This window comes from Impatiens glandulifera, chromosome 5, assembly GCF_907164915.1.
Source record: "Impatiens glandulifera chromosome 5, dImpGla2.1, whole genome shotgun sequence".
Classification (NCBI taxonomy): Eukaryota; Viridiplantae; Streptophyta; class Magnoliopsida; order Ericales; family Balsaminaceae; genus Impatiens; species Impatiens glandulifera.
In genome coordinates this window covers 12922966-12947703 of record NC_061866.1, presented here as the reverse complement: position 1 = coordinate 12947703, position 24738 = coordinate 12922966, and the positions used below count along the sequence as shown (strand labels likewise).

The 24738-nt window shown below is 31.3% G+C and overlaps 1 protein-coding gene across 1 annotated transcript; it reads left to right on the top strand.

Moving 5' to 3' along the window:
* Positions 1–7000: 7000 nt before the first annotated feature.
* LOC124939025 (F-box/FBD/LRR-repeat protein At2g26030-like) lies at positions 7001–8752 on the top strand. Its single transcript, XM_047479542.1, has 3 exons — positions 7001–8056; positions 8144–8329; positions 8408–8752. The coding sequence occupies exons 1-3, from the start codon at positions 7001–7003 to the stop codon at positions 8750–8752; spliced, it is 1587 nt and encodes a 528-aa protein (XP_047335498.1).
* The last annotated feature ends 15986 nt before the right edge of the window (positions 8753–24738 follow it).

Sequence of the window (24738 nt, the reverse complement as noted above, 5' to 3'; positions counted from 1 at the left end):
AGTTAAATGAACCAAGATAAGGTTTAACTATCATTATTGCAAGTTATTATATGTATGTTTACGTTGTTACAGTTGAAATGTGAATTGACTTCTAATTTCTTAATTTTTTAAATTTAATTTATTATCTAGTTTTCTAAATAATTTTAAATGAAAAACTCCACTTTCACTCATTTCATCTATATTTTCTCTTTAATTTTTTTAGTCCGCCTTAAATTTTGTCAAAGTCCACCGCAATTCTAATTACTGAATTCTGATAAGTTGTTATTAAATGTTTGTTTATTTGATTATTAGGGATTAAACATAGAAAGAGATACTTCCGCCCTATTGAGAGTGAAGATTGTGGAAGAAGGAAGTCTGAAAGGAAAAATCAGAGCACCCAAAACGAGATCAAGAGGCTACATTTGTTTTTGTAAAAGGTATGTCATGTAAATTTACTTTTATACTGATTTGACTCATGGTTCAAAGTTATATTTTCCTAACTTAAACTGGTACATGATAACTCTAGCTATTTATCCATTTTCAAATGACTCCTCATCCAAAAACTTTATAATCTTGACTTAAATTAAGTCAGGATGAAACCTGATAAATTAAGGTATAAATATTTAATTTTATTACGTGTATAAATTACCTCAATACAAAACATTAAGGCTCAATTAGATGACCCTTCTTTCACAACTTTACACAAAAAAAAAAACAAATCTTTACTAAGATCATGATTTATGTTTTTTTTTGGAGTAGCCTATCACACCATCTCATCATCTCACCATAATAACATCTCAACCCATCTAAATTTTTTATATTATAACTCCTTAATTAGTTTTGCATTACTTTATGTCATGAGGTCATCAACGTAGGGAGCGACTACCATCATATAATTTTTGTTTCTTTATGTACAAGGTATGCTCATACAGACATTGTCCGGACTCATTTTTTCTTTAAATACTCATAAATTCTCTCATTCCATACACGAGGAGCCTACTTCAGCCCGTAGAGGGGTTTTCTTGATCTTAGCACCTTTTTCTCATCACCTCTCTTCATATACCCGAGTGATTGTTCGACGTACACCTCCTCCTTAAACACTTCATTTAGAAAGGCTGAATTCACATCCATCAATAGAATCGGTAATTGGTTTTGAGAAGCTAACGAGATCATAAGTCGAATTGACTCCATTCTCGTGACAGGAGCAAAGACTTATCATAATGGATTCCCTCCTTTTTTTTATAGACCTTCACCACAAGTCGAGCCTTATAACGCTCAACCTTTCCCTCAACATTCACATTTCTTTTGTATACCCATTTCACTCAGAAGGGTTGAGCTCCTTCAGGAAAGTCGATCAGCTCACAAATTTTGTTGCGTTCAATTGCTCAAATTTCTTCATCCATAGTTAATCTCTATTTCTCGTCTTGTATAGTTTTCTCAAAAAAAAAAACTTAAGTCGGCCAAGAGACATACAACATGGACTTCATTTTTAGTGTCATATATCTCCCACAGACTTCTCATTCTGGACTGTTGAGACTTAGATTCATCTTCTGAATGCTTGGTGGTTGTTGATATCGGAGGCATAACAACCTACGAACTTGTTTCTTCCTCAATCGGGTTACTCCAGTTCCATTCCATCAATTCCTCTACGTGAATATCTCGGCTCGCCACCACCTCCTTGTTAATAGGATCAAACAATTTATAAGCCTTAGATTTTTCATCATACCTGATAAATATGTACTTCTTGCTCTGATCTTCTAATTTTGTCTTGTGCTGATTTGGAACTTGCCCATAGATCACGCTACTAAACACCTTGAGATGAAAGACACCTAGCTTCATATGGCTCCAAATCTCATGAGGCGTCTTCTCTCCTAGAAATGCATTTAGACATCTGTTTTGCACATAGACGGTGCATTGCACTGCCTCTGCCCTAAACTTTTTCGGCATATTCTTTCTATTGAACATAAATTGAACCGTATCGAGAATAGTTTAGCTCTTTCGTTCCACTAGACCATTTTGTTGTGGAGAATGTGGCGCAGTCAAGAAATGTTTGATCTCATGTTTCTCGCAGTATTTGTTGAACTCAATAGAAGTGAACTCGTCTATTCTGTCAGATCGGACTACTTTGATGACTTTGCTTGTTTCTTTTTCCACCATCACTTTAAATTTCTTAAAGGTTTCAAACAATTCTAACTTCTATTTTAGAAAAATAAACCCACGTCTTCCTCGAGAAATCGTTAATTAAAGAGAAGAATTATCTCTTACCACTGAATGATTCTGGAGTTATTGACCCACATAAATTAGTATGGATTAGTCCGAGTTGATTATTTGCTCGGTATTTAAAACTGCTTGGGAAAGAAGTCATCGTTTACTTCCCGATCATACATTCTTCACAGAACCTCTTTTTAAATATAATATTAGGCAGTCCAAGCATCATTTCCTTTTTCACTAGCTCATTCACCCCCCCGAAGTGAAGATGACCAAACCGATAATGTCACTTTATGGCTTTATCCTACAGATCGAGTTGCATATATTTATCTTGAACTATTTTAAGCTCAAGTTTGTATATACTATTTTTCTTTATTTCTACCTGGTCAATGAGCCTCCCGAGTTTATCCTTCAGTTGTAGTTCTCAGTCCTTCATTATATTCTGGTACCATTTCTCCATCAATTTTCTCATGCTCAATATGTTGTTTTTGAAATCAGATACGTAGTAAACATATCTGATCTCTCCGATTCCCACATTTCTTTGTTGATACATGATCTTTCTCCGACATTTGACGGCTACTTTTCAAGTATCTCCAAAAGAAATGGATATGGACTCCACATTTGAGAGTATTTTGAATAAACTCTCGTTAACGCACATGTGGTTACTTGCGTTAGTGTCCAAGTACCAAAAAGAGTTATCAGAACAGTGCAATTTGAAATTGGTTTCTGGAACTTTCTTCACTAGCAACAATCTTTCATCTTCTTTCCGAACAAAGAAGTTTGTTGATTGCTCATTTTTCTTCTCGGATCTATAATCTTTGGAAATATGACATAGTTTCCACAGTTGTAGAATTTTATTGAGTAACAATCATTGGCAATATATCCATACTTTCCACAGTTATAACACTCAATATTGTTATTTGTGTTTTTTCGGCCACCCCGAGTTTGACCTCGGCCATGACAGTTATGTTGGTCGACTTGCTCACTTCCTCGTCTTCCCCTTCCTCTTCCTCTTCCTCTTCCTCTTCCTCTTCCTCTTCCTCTTCCTCTTCCTCTTCCTCTTCCTCTTCCTCTTCCTCTTCCTCTTCCTCTTCCTCTTCCTCTTCCTCGTCCTCTTCCTCTTCCTCTAGTACTCTAAGCATAGAGCACATTCTCATATTTTATTGTCGTCTTCACCTAGAGAGGTTCTTCAAGGGACTCCCCTTATTATTTTTCCTTCTCTACTCATGTGCTTCTAAGAACCCAACAAGCTCTTCAATGGTGAGCATTGCTAGATCTTTAGATTCACTTAGTGTGCACGTGATATTTTTGAAATTATCTATCAATGACCTTAGAATCTTTCAACAACTTGGTTTGATGAAAGACTCTCACCATTCCGATTTAACTTATTCACCACGGTCTCCACCCGAGTAATGAACTCAAATACGCTTTTACACTCTTTCATCCTCATGTTTTCCAAATCGCCCCTTAGGTTTTGAAGTATGACTTGCTTCACCCGTCTGTCTCCTTTATTTTTTATTTCATGTGTATCATATGCTACTTTGGAAGATTTTGTGTCGGCTATCTTCTCAAAGCCATATTCGTTGACAAATCGGTATAGTAGATATAGAGTCTCCCTTGTCTTTAGCTCGAACGACCTTCAACGCGTTCAACTAGGTATTTGAATAGCCATCTGTGTTCACCGGTTTCTCATACCTATTCTCGACCAGATCCTAGTTATCTTGGGAAATAAAAAGTCTTTCATCTGCACCTTTTAGTTGTCATAGTTGACGCATTTTTTCAACTTGGCTAGTGGGATGTCATTGGTTAGATCTTTGACTTCTCTCAATGTTTATACTTAAAATACACTTTTGACACCTTTTGGAGCTTATAGACCTTATCTTCTTTTCCTTTGAGAATGAAGCACTGAGGTTGATTTATATACACATTTCTTTCAGTTTGTCATTGAGGAATGATGACTACACATCGAGCTAATAAATATTTCATCATTTATTAGCGGAAAATATAATTATAGATCGGATTGTGTCTAGCCAAGCTATTATGGAAAATGTATCCCCATAGTCAGTTCATGGTTATTGAGAATAACCTTTTTCAACGAGTCTTAGTGTATTCCTTTGAATGGATCCATTTGGGTTATACTTGACTTTGTAGATCTATTTGACACTTATAACTTCTTTGTCGGTTGTCTTGTCTACAAGATACCATGTCTAATTCTTCGGGATCACATGGATTTCCTCCTCCATTGTTTTTCTCCACGATTCTTCTTTGATTATTTTGTCCACTATTTTTAGGCTCAATTGAATAATTTGCATGTATCATATATATTGTCTATTGATTTGTATCTCTTTAGAGTTAAACTCGGGAATGAGGAGTTTGATACCGCTTTTAGATGTACATAATTAATGTTTAAAGAGATGTTTTGATTGATCATTTTGATCTTGGTGAATACATTTGACTGATCTTATCCCTCAAAGATACTACACTCATTGTTATCAAAATAGAGCTTATATCAATTATCACCAATTGTTTGAGGCTGAGTAAATTTTGGCACAAACTCGACACACATAAGACATTGTTAATACAACCCGGTCCTTCTTCATCTTGATGGTGATCCTTCAAGTCTTTTTGATTTTGCTAGATCTCTATTTTTGAATTGAATAAGGGCATTGATACTTTTGTCGACCTCGGAGAAAATTTATGAGGTCGACATCATGTGGCTGCTACTAGTTATGCGATACACATAGAATTTTTGTGTTTCTCTTAGGCTGTTTGATTTTCTTATCCTGACTTGTTTAATGAGTGTTTTCAGTTTGAAAATCTTTGGAGGTGACCAAATTAATAATATTTGTTGTATCTAGATTGACCTTTGAACTAATAATTCTTCTCGAAGTGATTTGGCTTATTACCGTTATTGTAATTTGATGTGTTGTATTTTTCTTTATCTTTTGAGTTATGTTCACCTTGTCCTCTTGAATATCTTTCATATTTTGATTGGTTAGAACTTAAGTTATCCTCTCCTTCGTTGTTACTTATATTGAGCATTGACTAAAATACACTCTATATTGGTTTTTCAAAATGTCTAGACAATCATTGCTAAAATGATTTTAAGAAATCACTTCTTGGACTGTGAGTGTTGACATGTCATTTGTTTCTTTAATGAAGGCTACAATGTGATCCTATTTTTCAAGAAGGCATATGAGAATCTTTCATACAATTCTCTAGTATGTTACATCTTCATCGTGAGATTTCATATGGATGACCAAATTAAAGATTTTGGTCGAGAACTTCATGAGTGTATTTGTCTCCTTCATTTTGATATTTTCGAATTCTCTTTCACATCTCTCTTTGAAATTCACTCTACAAGATCTCACATGCCTCATTGGTTGTATTGTTTAATGAGGCTTCAAATATCTCTCTTTTCGTATCTCTCCTAAATGTAGAGATATTACTAACTATAATGGCTCAAATAAAAATACTTATTAGATTGACCTTTTTTAACATGGATTCTCTATTTCTAATGGATGTAGCACGGAAAATACTGGAACTAAAAAGTAGCGACTTTACCTTAAGTCATTGATACACTTAGATCAACTTAGTGAAGGGATTAATTTTATTTACTTTTTAAGTACTCAATTGATGAGATGGTGATGCGATCTTATTTTTGATTGTTTTTTATTTGTTTCAATCTTCTTTTATAAGATTTTTGGCCTTCAATCTTTCTTTAGCCTGATTAGATAATGGTGTTGTTTTAGTGATTTCTTTTTAAAAGATTGAACGAGAGATTATGCCAGCTAGTCGGGACTTCTTTAGTTCCTTCAGATATAGTTTATTGAGGTCATTTGATTCTTCTAACTCATTCACTCTATTCTCTAGAATCTCTCATTGATTAAGAGATTGAAAGATAATTTTTATTTTTTTTTACTATAAATCATAGTTTTTACCATTAAATTTCGGAATGAAATGTCAATATTTATTGAGGTCATTAATTTGGGTGGATTGATAAAACCTTGATGCTCTAATTCTAAATTTTATAATATTTTGAGACTTTTAAAGAGAATTGATATTTTATTTTATTTTTTAGCTTTGTATTACACCGCCTTCATTTATAGGCTAAAAAATATTTGAAAAATCTTGTTAATCAAAATTAGAATTCTATTGTTTCACTCATATTTGATTGAAATAAAATATAAGTAAATAATGTAATTAAAAGTTAAAATTTTATACTTTTGACTATCACCAAAATATGTCAAAACAACCATCATTTATAATAAATCTAAAACTAATTTTTTTCCAAACAGATCTGAAACCCATTTGTTGAAAACATCACACACAAAAAAAGACACTTATCTACTCTCACAAATGAGCATAAATGTATTAAAACACTTATCTCAATAAACATTTGAACAAACACATCATTGCACAAACATTCTTAAAGAGGTATTAAAAATACGATAAGAATGAATAATCTACTCTCACAAAGGAGATAAAGTCCACATAAATTTCCCAACACATCAAACTCCAAATGTCTTTGTGTTCACTATGGTGAAAATTTTCACATTAACAATTGTAAAACTATTAAAAAGTTCCAATTTATGACTTTTCTAAGTCAATTCACACTTGTCATTACTTGTATTTCTTTAGTCTCGTTTCTATTATCAAAATAATATTTGTGTGTTTGCAAAAATTTTCTTTTAAAATAAATTTTATTATCAGGAGCCACAACATGCAGTCCCAATCTTTTTCATGATGTTGTTTTGCAGAAATTGTGTCCATTTCATAACGAGATAAGTTGAAGCACATATTTTCTTCCGAGATGAATCGAAATGGAATATTGAAACGTAGTCGGACTAACAAAAATCATAACTCAACAAGCCATGTCGCAAATGAAGAAGTTGACTACATAAGTCAAGTCCCTGCTGGAATCTTATACTATATCTTATCTTTCCTACCATTCGAGTATTGGATAATACTCGGAATGGTTTCAAGAAAGTGGACATATCTTTTGAGGGAGGCCCCCATTTTGATTCTCGACGAGGATTATATCCTTATCAAAATGGCAAGAAGTCAACTTCGACATATGTTACCTGGAGAGGTTTCTATAATTGGTAGACATAAAAAGAACAAAAGTAGGTACATAAAGTTTGTGGACCACACTCTTTTAGTTCACTCGGGTTGTCTCATAAAACTCATGTATCTAAATTTTGAATATGAACCTAACCATCAAAATGATTCAATGATCAACAATTGGGTTCACTTCATGATGACAAGAGATATACATGATCTAGTGCTGAACTTCTCAACCAACCCAAAATTGAACTTTGAGTTGAAATTTCTGGCAGTGAAGCTCACAAAATCCGAATCAACTTATGAACTTCTTGATATGCCTTATGAGCCCAAATTTAGAGGTTTGACTTTGAACTCTTGCAAATTCAAAGCATCATCTTTTGTCGCATTTTCCAACTTAAAGAGTTTACATTTGTCCCATGTTGAAGTGTTTGATAGTTCGATTGGAGAACTACTTTCAAAATGCCCGAGTTTGGAAGATTTGCACATGGATAATTGTATTGTGCCAGAAAACTTTTTCAAGTGTGAAAATGACTTGAAATTAAAAAATTTATGCTTGATAAATTGCCTAACGGAGAGTTGGTGTATGTTCGAGATTGATATATCAGCTCCAGAGCTCTTGAGCTTTTTGATTAGAGGAAAATACCTCATGACCTCAACCATAAGAAAAGCAACCAAATTAGTTGACAGCATGGTTTACATCGAACAGGAGTTTTCTGATTTTCAACAAGGGAATCTTTTAGCAAAGTTTCTTATCGGTATGAAACATTGCAAGATTCTAACATTAAGCAGTTGGTGTATTCAAGTAAGTTTTCATCTATCATTACTCTTTTATCTACACTTATTTTTGTTGATTTCTAATCATTGTTTCATTCTTAATTTGTTTATAAAGGTGCTTTCGACAATAGATTATGTGTTGTCCTATCAACTGCGAGGATTATTAACAAATTTGAAGGAGTTGAATCTCTCAATTGGATGTTCAAAACAAGAACTGCCTGGAATGGTTACCATACTACAGTCATGCCCTTATCTTGAGAGCTTGATTCTGGAATTTGATTGGATCGAAGACATTTATTGGGTAATTAAAAAACAATTCATACAGTTTTTAAATTGCATACAAATATTATTCTTAACACTAACTCAATCTTTTCCAAAGATGGTTGATGACAGAAAAGTGGAACATCTACCCGAAGTTTTTCACTTTGAAGAGGAAAAATATTTTGAGACTCCAAAGCCATACATTCGTTTTCTGAAGAACTGCCTCAAAGATATTCAGTTAAAGAAGTATATGGGCGAAGAAAACGAGATACGAATAGTGAAGTATTTGCTCCAAAATGCACTTGTATTAGAAGATTTGGTGGTCTATGTAAATTCTTCTGCAGATATTTATTCAGAATGGCAAAACTATTTCATCGAGTTTGACGAGGAAATGAATTGGCAAGAACTGCGGGATTTACCAAAGGCATCAACCAATGTCAAGTTGTATGTACTAGAAAATTAATCTTTTCTATGTTCCATGAAAACCCATTGCATGGATTCATGTTTTTCTTGTAATAAAGATTGTGAAAACCTCTTAATGGTATTACATGTAATGTTCTAGATGAATTAAGTACAATAAGTTGACTCAAGGCTAATTTCTTAAGATTTTACTTACAGTCATGATTGTTGTTGATGATTTTTATATTTTTCAGTCTTTTTTAAATTATTACAATAGATGCTTTAATTAGAAAGTTAAAAGTTTATAATATTATAACTAAATTTACTAATTCCTTTTACAACATTATTTACAATTATTATAAAATTGAAAGTTTATAATTTTGGTAACAAAATTAGTAAATTGTTCTTATGCATGGTTTATCTTTGTAATAAATTTTGTCATTGGTCAGTAACATTGTTTACAATATTTGAAAATTGTTTATAATTAATTAGTAATTCATTCTGTAATATTATAAAATGTATTTGTGATGTTTTCATAATGCGATTAGTAATTTGTTCTACAATATTTTTTGTTGTGTATTTTTTATTACAACATTATTTACTATTTTAAAGAAATGTGACGCTACTCAAGTTAAATTTTTAATAAATTAAATTTATTTATTCAATTACATGATACATGTCTGTTATTTTTTCTTTTTTTAATTAAATTTATGTTATTTAAGATTTTATGATATTTTGATCCCTTAAAACTATTATTGTTACTCAAATAACTTAATGAGTTAAATTTATTTTTAAAAAATAATTATTTTGGTACTAGAATATATACCAAACTAAATGTTCGATTAAAAAGGTTCTCGTGCGAAAAAGAGGAAATACAACTAGTAAGGTATTTGCTCCAAAATGTATTTTGTTGGGAGATTTGGTCATATATTTGTCGATAATTTGTTCTCCAAAATCCATATTGCATTGGAAGATTTAGTTATATATTTAAATTCTTCAAATATATATTTCTTAAAATGCATAACTTATCTTTGCCAATTGCACAAAAAAAATTATAAGAATTATTCCATTTATATTGAGAAATTGAAATTGATTAATCATAAAAAGTTCTGACTTTTTTGCATTTGATAAACTTATAATTGACTATTTGAAAATATATTTTATTAAAGGAAAACCATTTAATTTATTTTATTTTATTTTTATTTTGCGAATAAGTGACATTTATTTTTATTTTTAAATCACTTTTGTATTTAAATTATGTTAGTGAGTTCATATAAGATATTAAATACAATACTCATTTCAATCACAAACATATATCACTCAAATCTCAAAATAAATCTTTGATAATATTGATTTATGTATGATATCTTGGTTTAATTTATAAGTACACACTCTTGACACACATGTAACTTTGTATATAAATCACATAAACAAAGGCCATCAAATTTTTATGACCAATCCTATTTGTGTTTCTGTTCAAGCCAATTAGAATTTGAGTTGAGTGTATTAAAAAATAAATTAAAAATAAAATCTGTTGTAAAAGAAAGTCTGACTCGTTTATATTATTATTATTATTATTATTATTATTATTATTATTATTATTGTTATTATTATTATTATTCAGAGAAAACTCTAGGTGAACCAATACTTCACTTCATTTGAGAAATATTTAAAGATAATAATCCCTTTAGAAAATGATACATGATCGTTTCACTTGAGAGCTCTTCTCTCTATATAATAATAACAATTCATTTTTTTTTAATAAATAGTATTTTTAATAATTATTTTTATTTAAAAATAATTATATAATATTTTATATAAAAATATATAATTATTATCATTTCTAATTAATCATTTAAATTAGATAGATGGTAAAATTTTGAATTATTTATATAAAAACAATATAACATATCTTGAACAAAACCTTAACTTAAGGTATAACATGTACAAATGCATTAATATTTGTATACATTTATTTAGTGATATAAAAATAAATAAGAAAAATATATTATTTTTAATAATTTATTTAATTAAAATTATTGGAAAAATAAATAATAAACATTTAACTTTTGATAGTTCAATGACATATTTAACATAAATGGAAAAAAATAATCTCTGCAAAACCTTGAAGATACTAAAAAGGCTTATCTTCCCCGTACATGCCTAGCCAATATTTTCTCCTTTTAATATTTGCATTGTGTACAAATAAATATAGGTGGATAAAAAAAATATTTATGACCAATTCTTTCTTTTTTTTAAATCAGAAAAAAAAATATATTATTTTTTTGAAATAATTTATAAATACTGAAAAAGTTTATTAAATAAATATTATATTAATTATGTGAAGTTAAATAATCTAAATGTTGGATAAATAAGTTTATGCCTTGTAGGTTAGTATTGTTATATAAGACTGTTATAGCACAGCTGGTGCCATATGGTCTATGTTAATAATAAAACAAAAAACAATTATTTTTAAGTTCATTTTTTTAAATTACTTATTTTATTTCTTTAATTTATAAATATATTTAACAGTTTATTTTTTAATATTTATAAATTATTTCCTTAATTAAATTTTAAATTAATTAAAATTTTATTTTTTCAAATTTCAGTATATGGGTTTTTTTTGCTAGGTTGATTTCTTTTCTTCAAAAGATGGCCCAACATTCAGAAAATTGTGTATATAAGAGTCCAACTTAAATATTATTATTATATTTTCTAAATAATGTGTCAAAATTTCAATTTGATTTAATATTAATTATTATATTATTTATTAAACTTTTATTAGTAAAATCTTAATTTGAATATGTATTATTCTATTAGAAAATTTACAAAATATATATTTTAATTGTTAATCGATTAAAGTATGTTAATTAGTAGAATAAAATTAGTCCAAGCACTGGGATGGAAAGATTATCTTTTGTTCAAATAAATAATTGTATAATATTTAATTAAAAGATTAATTTTAATAAAACTATTAGTATTTTATCAAATATAAATATTATATAGTAATAATGAGGAATAAGAAAATTACTGAGAAAATTAATTATTATTCATAATATTATTAAATTCATATAATACTTTTTTTAAAATTATAATTTAACTAAAAATATTTCTTAAATAATAATTAATTTTTATTTTAATTATCTTAAAAATAATATATAAATTTTATTTTCATTTAAAAATGAATTTTATTGATAAAAAATAATTTTACAAGAATTATAAATAAAATAAAAAAATTGAATAAGCTAGAATAAAGAATTCTGTTTTTAAAGTTTATTATGCTTAGTGACTTAGCATTCTTTGTGTTTTTTTCACACACAATCAAACAGAATCATAATTAAGCATTACATCGAATGCATACTATTTTTATGGTTTTAACTTTAATACTTATTATTTTTTTATTAATAATAGTACAATATTTATAAAAAGAATCAAAGTCTCCAATATAAATTTTAATAATTGAATATGATTTGTAATATATTAAACTTTATAATTTTAGAGTTTGAGATTTAAAGTTAAACAGAAATATTAATTTTAGTGCCTTATAAAAATTAAAAGTTTAAAAGTATTTGTTAGTAAAATAATATTTCTTTTTATTTAAAAAAAATGAAAATAAAATTGAATAATAATATGTATGTTTGTGACTTTTTAAGTGATGTTTATAAGGAAAATCAGATTTTATGTTATAAAATATTAATATTAAAATTTTATAAAAATATTTTTAGTCTCATTTGTTAAGTTTTTAAGGTAGATAAACATATTAAAAATAAAAGACAAATTTTAAAATATAATAAGATACAGCAAATTTTAATGCAATTTTATTCCAAAAAAATGTGTAATCTTATATACAAATTAGGTTTTGGAACAAACAAATTAATAACTAAAGAAATGTACTGTCAGTTTATTGATAAAGACAAATAAAGAAAAAGTATAAATATTAAAAAATATATTATAAACTAAGTTCTCAAATTTGTTAATAATTTAAAATTTATTCATAAAATTTATTTTATTTAAAATGACAAATTCAAATTAAAAGCAAAATATTTTAATCTAACTTATTTAAAAAATATAAATTATCATAGAGTTATTTGATAAACATTAGTAAACACCACTTACACAGAAGATATTGTGTAAAATGAATGATTCATAATATGGTTTAAATACATATAATTCTCTTAAAAACATTTATAAAATTTGATTTATTTTATAATTTATTAAAATTATTTTAAACAATAATTAATTCTTTAACTTTTAGTTTAAAATAAATTTAATTAATAAAATAATATTTTATAAATTATAAATTAAAATAACAATTTCAGTTTTAAACCTATAGCAGTTTCTTTATCGGGAACAAGTATTATGCACGATATAGCAGTTTCTTTATCGGGAACAAATATTATGCACGATATGACATGACACGACACATTATTTACCACGATTGTCTTTCTATTACTAAATTTAATAATTTTATTAATTATTTTTTATTAATAATGATGTAATATTTTTAATATTTAAAGTTGTAATGATAAAATTTTAATAATTGAATATTAATAATATAATTTGAAAAATAGTAAAAATTATATTTATAATAATTCTTGTTCAAATGATGAAAATTGATGATGAAATATTTCATAATTTAATTGTTTTGTTTCCAAATTTGTAAGAAAAATGAATAACAAACTAGAAAATTTCATATATTATATTTTCCATAAAATTGTATATGTTTTCTACTTTATTTGTTTATATCAATAATTTTCAACTTTATGTCTAAAATTAATATTGAAGAAAAATGAATTAATTCTTTTTGTACCAAACTATATAGTGAAATATTAATTTAAAAAATCATCACTAAATAGTTTAGAATTTAATAAATTATAGAAAGTTTCAAATAGTTGTATTTTAAAAAAAAAGAAAATAAACATTAACAGATCTCAAATATAACAAGTAAAATATATGGCTAAATAAAATTTAACTTTTTAATTTTCTCACATCTATAATAAAAATTAATGAATAATCTATATACAGAAATATCTAAACTGCATTTAAAGATTTATGAGAGAAATTATTTATTTATCTCCTATTAATTAGACTAAATTTATCGTTCTCATAAATTTTGTAAAGATTACTCATCCAATCAATAATATTATTTCAATCTTTTTCAAGAACTCAATCAAATAGTTCTTGTTTATATTATCAAATATATAAATCAAACTTAGTATCAGAGTTTAATTATAAGAGAAAATTCTCGAAAACGATTTCAATGGAAGAACAATATTACCTCTCAGTTCTACCAATAATACATAGAACCTTAAAACTAAATAAAAATAACTATATTTATTAGAAATCACAAGTTATTTACATCATGATAGGTTATGATTTTATGGATATAGTAGAAAGAAATCATGAAACTCCTCCCAAATTCTTCAAGAAACAGATGATCAAAATAATTAAAATTTAAATTAAGAATCCAAAATTTAAACAATGGTGTATCCAAGATGAAATGGTACTTGCATGGCTCTTTACAACATTGACCGACGAGATTCGTCAATAAGTCTCAAAATCATCTTCGGCGAAAGAACTTTGGAAAAGCCTAAAGAAGATCTATGTTTCTCAATCAAAGAGCCGACTATTTCAGTTACAGAGTCAACTCCTAAACGCACACAAAGGTAGTGACTTTTTTCTTAACTTCATTCAACATATAAGAAACCTATCAGATGCACTTATCGTTGTCGGACAATATGTTTCTGATCAAGATCTGCAACTAACTTTATTCAACGGGCTTGGAGACGAGTTCGAGTCGATGATATGTGCTCTAACTTTCGGACAAGATCTGTCGTTTAATGAGATGACATACATTCTTTTAAGTCATGAACAACGACTCATATTCAAGAAAAGAAAAATCCATTATGAAAATATTTCTTCCTCAAACATTTAAGTGAATGTTGCTTATATGTATGGGCATTGAGGCGAAAAGAACGAAAGATAGAACCGAGATAATAATCGTTCGCAATGTAAATTTTGTCATAAAATTGGTCATCGCTCCTAAAGTTATTTTTATAATTCATCTTGTCAAATATGTAATGTAAAAGGACATAGTGCTCTTGAGTGCCCTCGTTTTAATCCTTCTACAAATCTTACGACAATGTTAGTTACATCATCTACTATTGTAAATCCCACTTTGTGTCCAAATTCAGGTGTTACTGACCATATTACTTTTGATCTTAATAATCTACACGTACATGCTCCTTATATAGGTACTCAAATTATTAAAGTCGGAAATGGTATGCCACTGAATATTTATAATATTGGTATCACTAAAATTTTAAATCAACAAAAATCTTTCTACTTACATAATATCTTACACATTCCGGATATTACTAAAAATCTTATGAGTGTCGCGAGATTTTTATCAGATAATAACGTTTTTTTAAATTCCACTTGAATATTTGTCTTATTAAAAACCAAGTTACGAAGATAGTGTTTCTTAAGGGATTACTCAATGGAGAACTTTATTGCATTGACCCTACTGAAAGTTCATTGTCAACATGTTCTAATAAACAAGTGTTTATTGGTATTCGATCTCCGACTCAAATTTGGCATTCACGACTTGGACATCCTTCTAGCAATATTACATATTTAGTTATATAACACTTTAAATTACCATTTTCAGGTAGTAATACTATTTCTTTTTGTGTATCATGTCAATATGGGAAAGTACGTAAACTACATTTTTCGGCTTCAAAATCTACATCTATGGCTCTTTTAGACCTAATTCATTCGGATGTTTGGGGACCTGGTACTGAATTTTCGTCTACTGGTTGTCGTTAATTTTTACATTTTGTGGATGATTTTAACAAATTCACATGGATATATCCGATATAGAAAATGTCGAATGTTTTGAATACGTTTATCAACTTTCTTTGACTTGTTGAAAATTTGTTTAGTCGTAAAATTAAAATATTACAAGCTAACTAGGGAGGAGAATATAGAAATTTCAAATGATTAACGGATAATCATGGTATTTTACATCGTTTATCTTGCCCACATACTAGTGAGCAAAACGGTATTATTGGACGAAAAATTCGTCATATTACGAAAACTGGTCTCACTTTATTGGCTCATGCATCTATGTCACTACATTATTGGAGTGAAGCTTTTGAAATGGCCACATATCTTATCTATCGTCTTCCTACTCTGACATTACATCAACGTTCATCATTCGAGACTATATTTAACTCTTCTCCTAACTATGGTTTTTTTAAGATATTTGGGTGTTCTTGCTATCCACTCACACAACCGTACAATCAACACAAACTCGATTTTCATACTACTGAATGCATATTCATTGGTTACATCTCATCTCACAAATGTTATAAGTGTCGTCACATTTCGTTTGGACGAATATTTATCTCTCGAGATGTCGCTTTTGACGAACTCATTTTTCCTTTCAAAAGTAAGGACTTTGTGCACTTGTCTAAACCACAAGAAGATAATGAAACATCTCTTCCAACAATTATACTTATTTCATCAATACCACCTTTATTATCTCATATCACTTCATCGTCTCCACCATCACCTTCTTCGACCTCCATAACATCATCAAACACTATATCATCTTTTTTTACTACTATTACTGTTTTTCAACACAACCAATTATCACAACAGTAAATGCACATAAATCTTCTACTCATCAAATGATCACACGCAATAAAGCACGATCTATGTCCTCATCAGCTCTCACTTTTACATCTTTCGCTACTACGCCTACATATTTTACCAAAGCTAATAAGGATCTGCAATGACGTCTTTCCAAGACAAATGAATATAATTCTCTTATTCAGAATAAAATATGGTCTCTTATTCCTCGTACACAATCTCATAATCTTGTTGGATGTAAATGGGTTTTCAAACTCAAGCATAAAGTTGATGGGTTTATTGATCGACATAAAGCATAAGTATCTAGTGATATCCTTCCAGTTGTTGGAAGAAGGGTGACGTAGGAGAGTTTACTTCGAACATCCATAAACAACTCGTTGTGTTCCTTACTTTCTGTCATTCATTTTTCATTGGTTCAAAGCTTCAAATCCGATGAACATTTCCGCACTTATATCTATTTCAAGAGTTCGAAGGATTTGCGAATAATAGAAACATATTTTAACTTCTAACAGAGTTAAAATCGAACTGAAGTATATAAGTTGTTATCAATACTCAGACCTCCGTCTCTATTGATTACATTGATCCTTTCAATTGGTATCAGAGCCTCGTTTTCTATTCTCAAGCACCAAAAGAATCTGAATCATGTATATGGCTATCATCAACAATGTTCTCATGTTCTTAGAGGAAAACTATGTCGTGTGGAAGGCGAGAGTCCACGCTCATCTAGCTGCCATAGATGATGACATGTGGTTTGTCATCACCAAAGGTCCGATAAAGATTGAGAAGGCTAGATCTGAGTGGACTAGTGAAGATAAAAGCAAGAACAACCTCGACAACATAGAAAAAGACATCCTCTACAAGACATTGGATGATAACATGTTACACAAGATCATCACATGCCCCACTACCAAAGATATTTGGGAGAAACTGACTAAACTGTGTGAGGGCAACGAGCAAACCAAAGAAAACACACTCATGGTGTCCACACAACAGTTCAATAACTTCAAGATGCGTCCTAGAGAGACGATGACTGAGTGTTCGATGAAATATTCAGTAAGGTTATCACTTCTCTATCCACTCTAGGCAAGACTTACAGCAACAGAGAGGTTGCGATCAAGGTCATGCGTGCTCTGCCCAGAGAGTGGGATATCAAGACGATGGCGATGAGGGAATCTAAAGACCTCAACAAGATGGAGCTCTATGATTTGTTAGTCGATTTGAAGGCCTACGAGTTTGAAATAAACTTTAGGAATGAAGAGGAGCACCCCACATCCACCATCATAACAAAGGCATTGGTGACCGCTAAGGAGTCATCTACTGTCACTACTGTGAAGGCTGCTGCTAAGCAAATTAGCAGCGATGCCATGGTTCTTTTCATGAAGAAAATCTGCAAGTTCATGAAGAAGAGACACTTCAAGGAGGAAAGCAGCAAGCCGAAGCGAGATGAGAGAAAGAAAGATAAGAACAATAAATAGTTGGAGACTCTCATGGAGGCTGAAAGCAAAGCCAAGTGGGCCGACAACGACTCAGATAATTCATCATCCAACGTTAGTGATGATGAAGAGGTCACTTGCTTCATGGAAAGAGAAGAAGAAAACTCTAAGGAATCTGATGTATGTGATTTCTTTCCAGAAGAGTTTACACGAGATGAATTAGTGGTTGCACTCAATGATATGGTCATTGAGTACAATAAGCTGTCAGACTCTTTTGATAAACTAAATTTGAAAAACAAATATGACAGATCTTCTTCATCTCAAAATAATGATTCTGAAGTTTTTGAAAACAAAATGGCTGAGCTATCATCTGAGAATGAGAAGCTCGAGGAAAAGGTTCAAACTCTATTTTCTGAAAACCAACGTTTGACATATGTGGTCAGTTCCTGGACGAAGTCTGGAGATGCAGTCAGACAACATATATGTATGATGAGGCCTGCCGGATGCAAATCCGGTTTAGGATTTGATGGTAATGACTCTGACAAGTCTTGTAAAAATATAAACTCAACAATAGACAAGTTTAAGGCTATAAGCTTTGTCAAAGGGAGTTTAACTAAGAATGGAACTGATCCAAGCTGTGATGAGATAACCTTAAAGGATGAGATCACTTATGTTTCGCCGACTATTAGCTCGCTGAAAATTAAGTTAGAAGCAGTCAGCAAGTCTGGCAAACTAAAACCTGACAAGAAATCAAGGATTTTTAAATCAAAACCATCCTCCAAGGTTAAGGGATCAGTTGCTAACAGAAAGACGTCTACTAAGTCTAAATCAGACGCACCGATCATAACGCAACATGGGAAATCCATAAAAATAATCAAAGTATGGATTCCCAAGGGATTAATAAGCCATGGACCCAAAGAAAAATGGGTACCAGATTCGTTATTGTCTTTGAATGCAGGTAAAACAGGAAAGCAACTTGGAAGAGTCAAGTGGCATCTGGACAGTCGGCTGCTCGGACATAGCATATGATATTCAACAGCTTGAAGTGGCTGAAATTTTCACGAAGCCACTTTCCGAGTCTAAGTTTTCTTACCTTAGAAATATTTTTAGGATTGTTATATTACGATAATGCCTAGATTATATTTAAATCATGAACTCACCTTATTTTTATAATTTAGTTTAAATAATCAAAAATGGAGAAATTATTTGGTTAAGATTTTTAATTTTTAAACTGGTTTTGATAATTTGGTTTAAATAATCAAAAAGGGAGAAATTGTTGGGTTAAGATTTTTAATGTTTAAAATGGTTTTGATAATTTAGCTTAAATAATCAAAAAGTGAGAAATTGTTGGGTTAAGATTTTTAATTGATTTAAAATAACTTAACAATTTTGATTTCATGATTGATGAAATGGTTTTTGATAATAAATGGATAAAACTAAGTTCAATAATTGTTAGTCATATCAAATATATAAATATATATTTAGATATTAACATAGTATGTGGTGTAGTGGTAAGTAAATATGTCTGTCATGCAATTGATCTGAGTTCAAATCTCACCAGATGTATAATTAATAATTGTATTTTTGTTAATTTGCAGGCACAGCTCAAAGTCAACGCACGTGGTTACACATGGGCTTCTAACCGTTAGACGTCGAAGTAGGGTTGTAAATGAATCAAATACTTTTGATTCGATTCGGTATCCTTATTCGAATTTTGATATTCGTATTCGTAATTTTGTGATTCGAATTCGAATAAAAATATTCGATTCGACTAATAAACGAATACGAATATAAAATTAAGATATTCGATTCGGTATTCGCTAATATTCGATTAAATATTCGATTATATATATACCGTTTTATTAATTTTAATTTTATAAATATTATTTATTCTAAAACCCTAGTACACATATATACATTTCTTCGGTTGAAAACTTGAAACTCACATTTCTTCGGTGATTTACAAACCACTTTAATGAAATGTTCTTTTGATAATTATTGTTTATGTTATGTTACGCAGAAGTTTTAATTAATGGCTTGCATTGCATTGTATTGGGAGTTGAATATTGAAATCGTAATTTGAACTTTATTATTTAATTTTTATTATGTAATTTTATTGAATATTGTTATATATTATGTAAAAATATGAATTTTAAAATTTCCGAATAAATTGTATAAAATATGTTTTAAAAAAAACGAATCGAATACTCGAATCGGATCGAATAATACGAATATCAATTTCAAATCGAATACGAATCACATTAATTATTCGAAAAAATTTCGAATACGAATATTCGAATAGTTTCACGAATAAGAATCGAATACAGTAATATTCGCTTCGCTTCGATTCGTTTACAACCCTACGTCGAAGTCTAATAGATGGGGGCGTCTAAGCAGATGAACGGCGGCCAAGATCTAATAGACGGTTAGATGGGGCGTCTAATAGAATGTTAGATGAGGGGCGTCTAATAGACTGACAGTCTGATAGACGTCTGAAGGTAGATGAGCTTCCAAACAGCTAGCAGTAGAGTCTTCCAGGCAGCTGACAACAGAGCTCAACAAATGAACAACTACCACGTTTGCCATAATTCAAATTGTCTGTAATGCATTGTACTACCACGATCTCACAAATCTTTTCCTGCTGTACTACCCAGTACCTTGTGAATATTACATCCAACAGAAAGAGGACATGTATCCAAAAGAAGGATTTGACCGTTGAAGCTTTTCAAGAATAAATTGCTGCTTAAAGATAACGGACAAATTGTTGATTGATTATATAAGACAGTAGCCGAAGCTCTCTCTTTAAAAATTGAATCACCTACAAGTTTGATTTCTTGAATCAATTTACTCTCTCTCTAGATATTTTATTCTCAAGTGTATTTTGTAAATCACTACGTGAAGTTGAGAGATAAGTTACTGGACTATTTGATAGTCATTAATAGTGTATTGTAAGTTGAATAAAGGTTATTTTGTTCAACAGAGAGTTAGCTAGATCAGTGAGTTGTATTCGTCTCAAGGTATCTAGTGATATCCTTCCGGTTGTTGGAAGAAGGGGTGACGTAGGAGAGTTTACTCCGAACATCCATAAACAACTCGTTGTGTTCTTTACTTTCTGCCATTCATTTTTCATTGGTTCAAATCTTCAAATCCGACGAACATTTCTGCACTTGAATCTATTTCAAGAGTTCGAAGGATTTGCAAAGAATAGAAACAGATTTTAACTTCTAACAAAGTTAAAATTGAACTGAAGTGTATAAGTTGTTATCAATAGTCAGATCTCCGTCTCTATTGATTACACTGATCCTTTCAATTGATCGAGGACCCAAGTGAATGTGGGTACCAAAGTTTGTAAATATTTTTTTGTGTAGGTGATACAGGGAAGTTGCAAGAAGGAAGCATGGAGCATACTCTTCTAAGTATATATTCTAGAAGATCAACAATGGCCTAAGGACTAAGTGTCTTATGTTTTAAGAATATTTTTGGTCCTAAGGACCTCAAAACATTTATTTATTCAGTTTCTACATGCATAAATAGAGAGGGAAATTTATTGTAAAAATAAAGATGCACGCAGACAAAATTCTTTAATCGGTCTATTAAACGAGGTCGTCTAAAAAGAAAAAGCATGTACTTAGACGAATTTTTACTTACACACTCTATGCATCTAAGTCAATGTGTCTTGGTTAATAACCTGCGTGGTTAAACGCTGACGTCTAATAGACGGTTAAACGTTTATAAGACAAGAGAAAATGGAATCTCGTGTTTAACTAAATACACGTCTAATACGTGTTGTTCATGCATAATTAGACGTCGATGTCTAATAGACGTAAGACGTCTATAAGACACGTGATTAGATGCATGCGTCTAATAGACGTTTAGATCTCATAGATTGGAGAAGTAAGAGAAACGTCTAACTATGTGTGTATTAGATTGATCAAGGACAGCTGTCCCACATGCCGTGTCATCTAACGTTCCCGCTCAAACATAAAAACAATCATCTTCAAATAAAATGAAGACACGTGTCTTTCAAGTTAAGAGAGAATGACTTATATACCCCCAAAATTAATTATGACTCTATGGAAAAAGACGTCTAACATTAATTAATGGGTCCTACCCTTAGGAAAAGTGACGTTTAAGTCATGCGTCTCTTAGAAATCTATTTAAGGACACCTTTCATGTGATTGAAAAGTTTTTTCCCTCACAAATCTCTCAAGAACCCAAGATTTCTCCAAACTTCTCTCTAAAAACTTTTGTTCATCTTGTGTCTGTTCATCTTCTCTCAAAATTGGCAACAAGAATATTACCCTCAGACATTTTACTTTTAAGGTGGACTTTCCCTCTGTGTATACGTTTGATCAACATGAGGTGGTCAACACGTTCAGATCTATAGAGTATTCTGGTCTCGGGAAGTATCTCGGCGGGCCGTTTATCTTCTACGAGAAGGAAGTCCGGGAGTTCTTTAAATTGGCAACCATGGTTGGCGATTCTATCACGAAAACGGTGAACAATACAGTTATCTCTTTCAATGAGGCGTCCTATGTGGAGTTTTTCGAGTTTCCATCGGAGGGCTACACGTTCAATCTGAACCTTCCTTCAAATATTATTGCGGAAATGAAGACTGTTTTCTCAGCCGACAGTTCAGAAATCAGATTAAATGGGAGTAAGAAGGTTCTCAAATCCCATTTCATCATGTTGAACGATGTTGTTGCAAAGGCTCTTCAAGGAAGAGTGGGATCCTTTCATCTCTATAGTTAGGATCGTTTTGACTATATGACGGACATCTCCAAGGGCATTCAGTTTAACTGGGCTTCAACGCTCTTCTTGAACCTGTGTGCGATGATTGAATCCAAAAATAAAGAGAGCGTGAGCTTTGCTGCTCAACTTAGCAGATTACTGGAACACTTAGGGTTCCTATGGGGGATAAAGAGGTTATTAACTCTAGCCGAGTGTTCAACGTCTTCACCGTCGCCAACACTCTCACTCGAATGAAGAACTCCAAGGAGTCCTTTTCTGGCGCGTCGAGCCAACAGACTGATGGAAGATCCGTCACCCGTCCTAAGCAATCGGTTGCTTATATTCTTTCAATGGGAGCCAAAAGAGCAAGAACAGTAAACGAATCAGAGGATAGTTCTACTAGACAGAAAATCTCTTCGAAGAAAGACTCTGGGTAGTTGATTATAGAGTAAAGCAAGGTCCTTCCGCACTTGTTGCTATCCCGATGTCTCCCCTGTCTTCCCCCGCAAGCCAATTAAGAAAGCCAGCAAAATCCTTCGTTTCTAGAGGAGAAAAGTCAAAGGCGCCCAGGGCATCTACGTCTTTGAACTAAGGTAACCCCTACTCCATCTCAGGCCGAAGTACCAAAGTTTAATGTTCCTGTGTTAGAACAAGATGTATTTATTTATGTTCCTATAGTGGAACATGTTGTCGGGCCAACTGTTGAGCCAGTTGGTCCAAATATTGAAAATCTTGACAAGATTCCATCCCTTGTCCGTCAAACTTTTCAAGTAGCTGTTGAGGCTATTGTTTTTACCGAAACAAAGCAGGGTGTTATTCATACCCCTACTGTTGTTACCATATGTGATCAAGCTCTCTCTTTGCCAAATGAAGAGCCACCAGCGTCCAAACATGTTCAATTATAGTCCGTAGTGACAGGAAGATAGTCCAGTCTAATGTTCTATCTGGGATCTTTACAAATCCCCTAACTCCTCATGAGATAATGAGAGCCACCAGAAGAGCTGCTGGCATAACTATCGGAGAACTGAGGCCTACTCCAAAACCTATTGAGGTTATTGGAAAAGGCAAGGCAATCGCATTCAACTCTAATGAGGAGGTCTCAGAGGCAACGTGTATTGTAAACTTGATGTTGGATTAGGCCAACATGAAAGCTGCTACGAAGATCATCTTCGACACCTGGTTTATGAACAGAATGTCCAACAGGTATGATCAGGTCATCAAAGGAAGAGGAATAAGCGAGAAATGATTGAAGTTGGTCAACATAGAAAAGTGAGTCCTAAAATGGGCTAAAACTTCTGAGGTTTGTGAAGCTCTAAAGAGAAAGGAGCTAGTTGAAGCCAATCTTAGAGGTCGGGCTCTTTTTCTAGTGCTCGAAGCAAGAAAAACTAACTTCAATCCATTGGAAAAGAATGTTGATGCAGAGGAGAAGGCTTTAAAGAAACTTGATGAAATTATGCAGGACTATATCTCAATCGTACTTAGGTATGTTCATGAAGCAGATTGCTCAGGGGTAAATCTATTTGGTAACTCTTCATATGAAGACGATCCGATGCAACTTTCTGAAGATTTTGATCTAATTCTACTGGAAGGTGAGCAAGCCGTTGCTCATCTCATTGAACTGAGAAATTTGTCTATTGAAGAAAAACGCCTTGTGGCTCAACCCATAATTAAACAGACTCAAGAACCAGTTCAACCTGATCCTATCATTGAAAAAGAAGAGATCAAGGTCGAAACCAGTCTACCTATCGAAGCACGTTATGAGGGGGAACCCTCAAAAGAAAAGGAATTTGATAAGAGTTCTTCCGCTAAGGGGGAACAAGACAGCAATGATACGTCTTCTAAAAGTCTTGAAGTTATTCCTTGACCAACTTCAGAAATTACAGCTGCAAACATCTATGATAATGTTGTTGACCTTCCTCTTCACTCTGACGGATCGTCTGATTAGATTCACAAGGTGTGTGAAGATATTCTAGGAGATGAGGAAAAGTCTAAAGATGCTTCTGAGGAGGATGAATCAGAGCAGTCCTTGCAGGTTCACACTCATGTCAGTCCTATTCAGACCGTTCCCGTCGACTCTCATGAAGTCTCATCAAATGAAGGAACATTCGTTGGAGGAGCAAAGTTATTAAAGTCTATGGAAGAAATGATGAACACTCTTCAGAAGAATGTTTTGGACTTGCAATCCAAAATGATGAGTATCGAAAAGAATCAAAGATCAAACAAGAAAGAA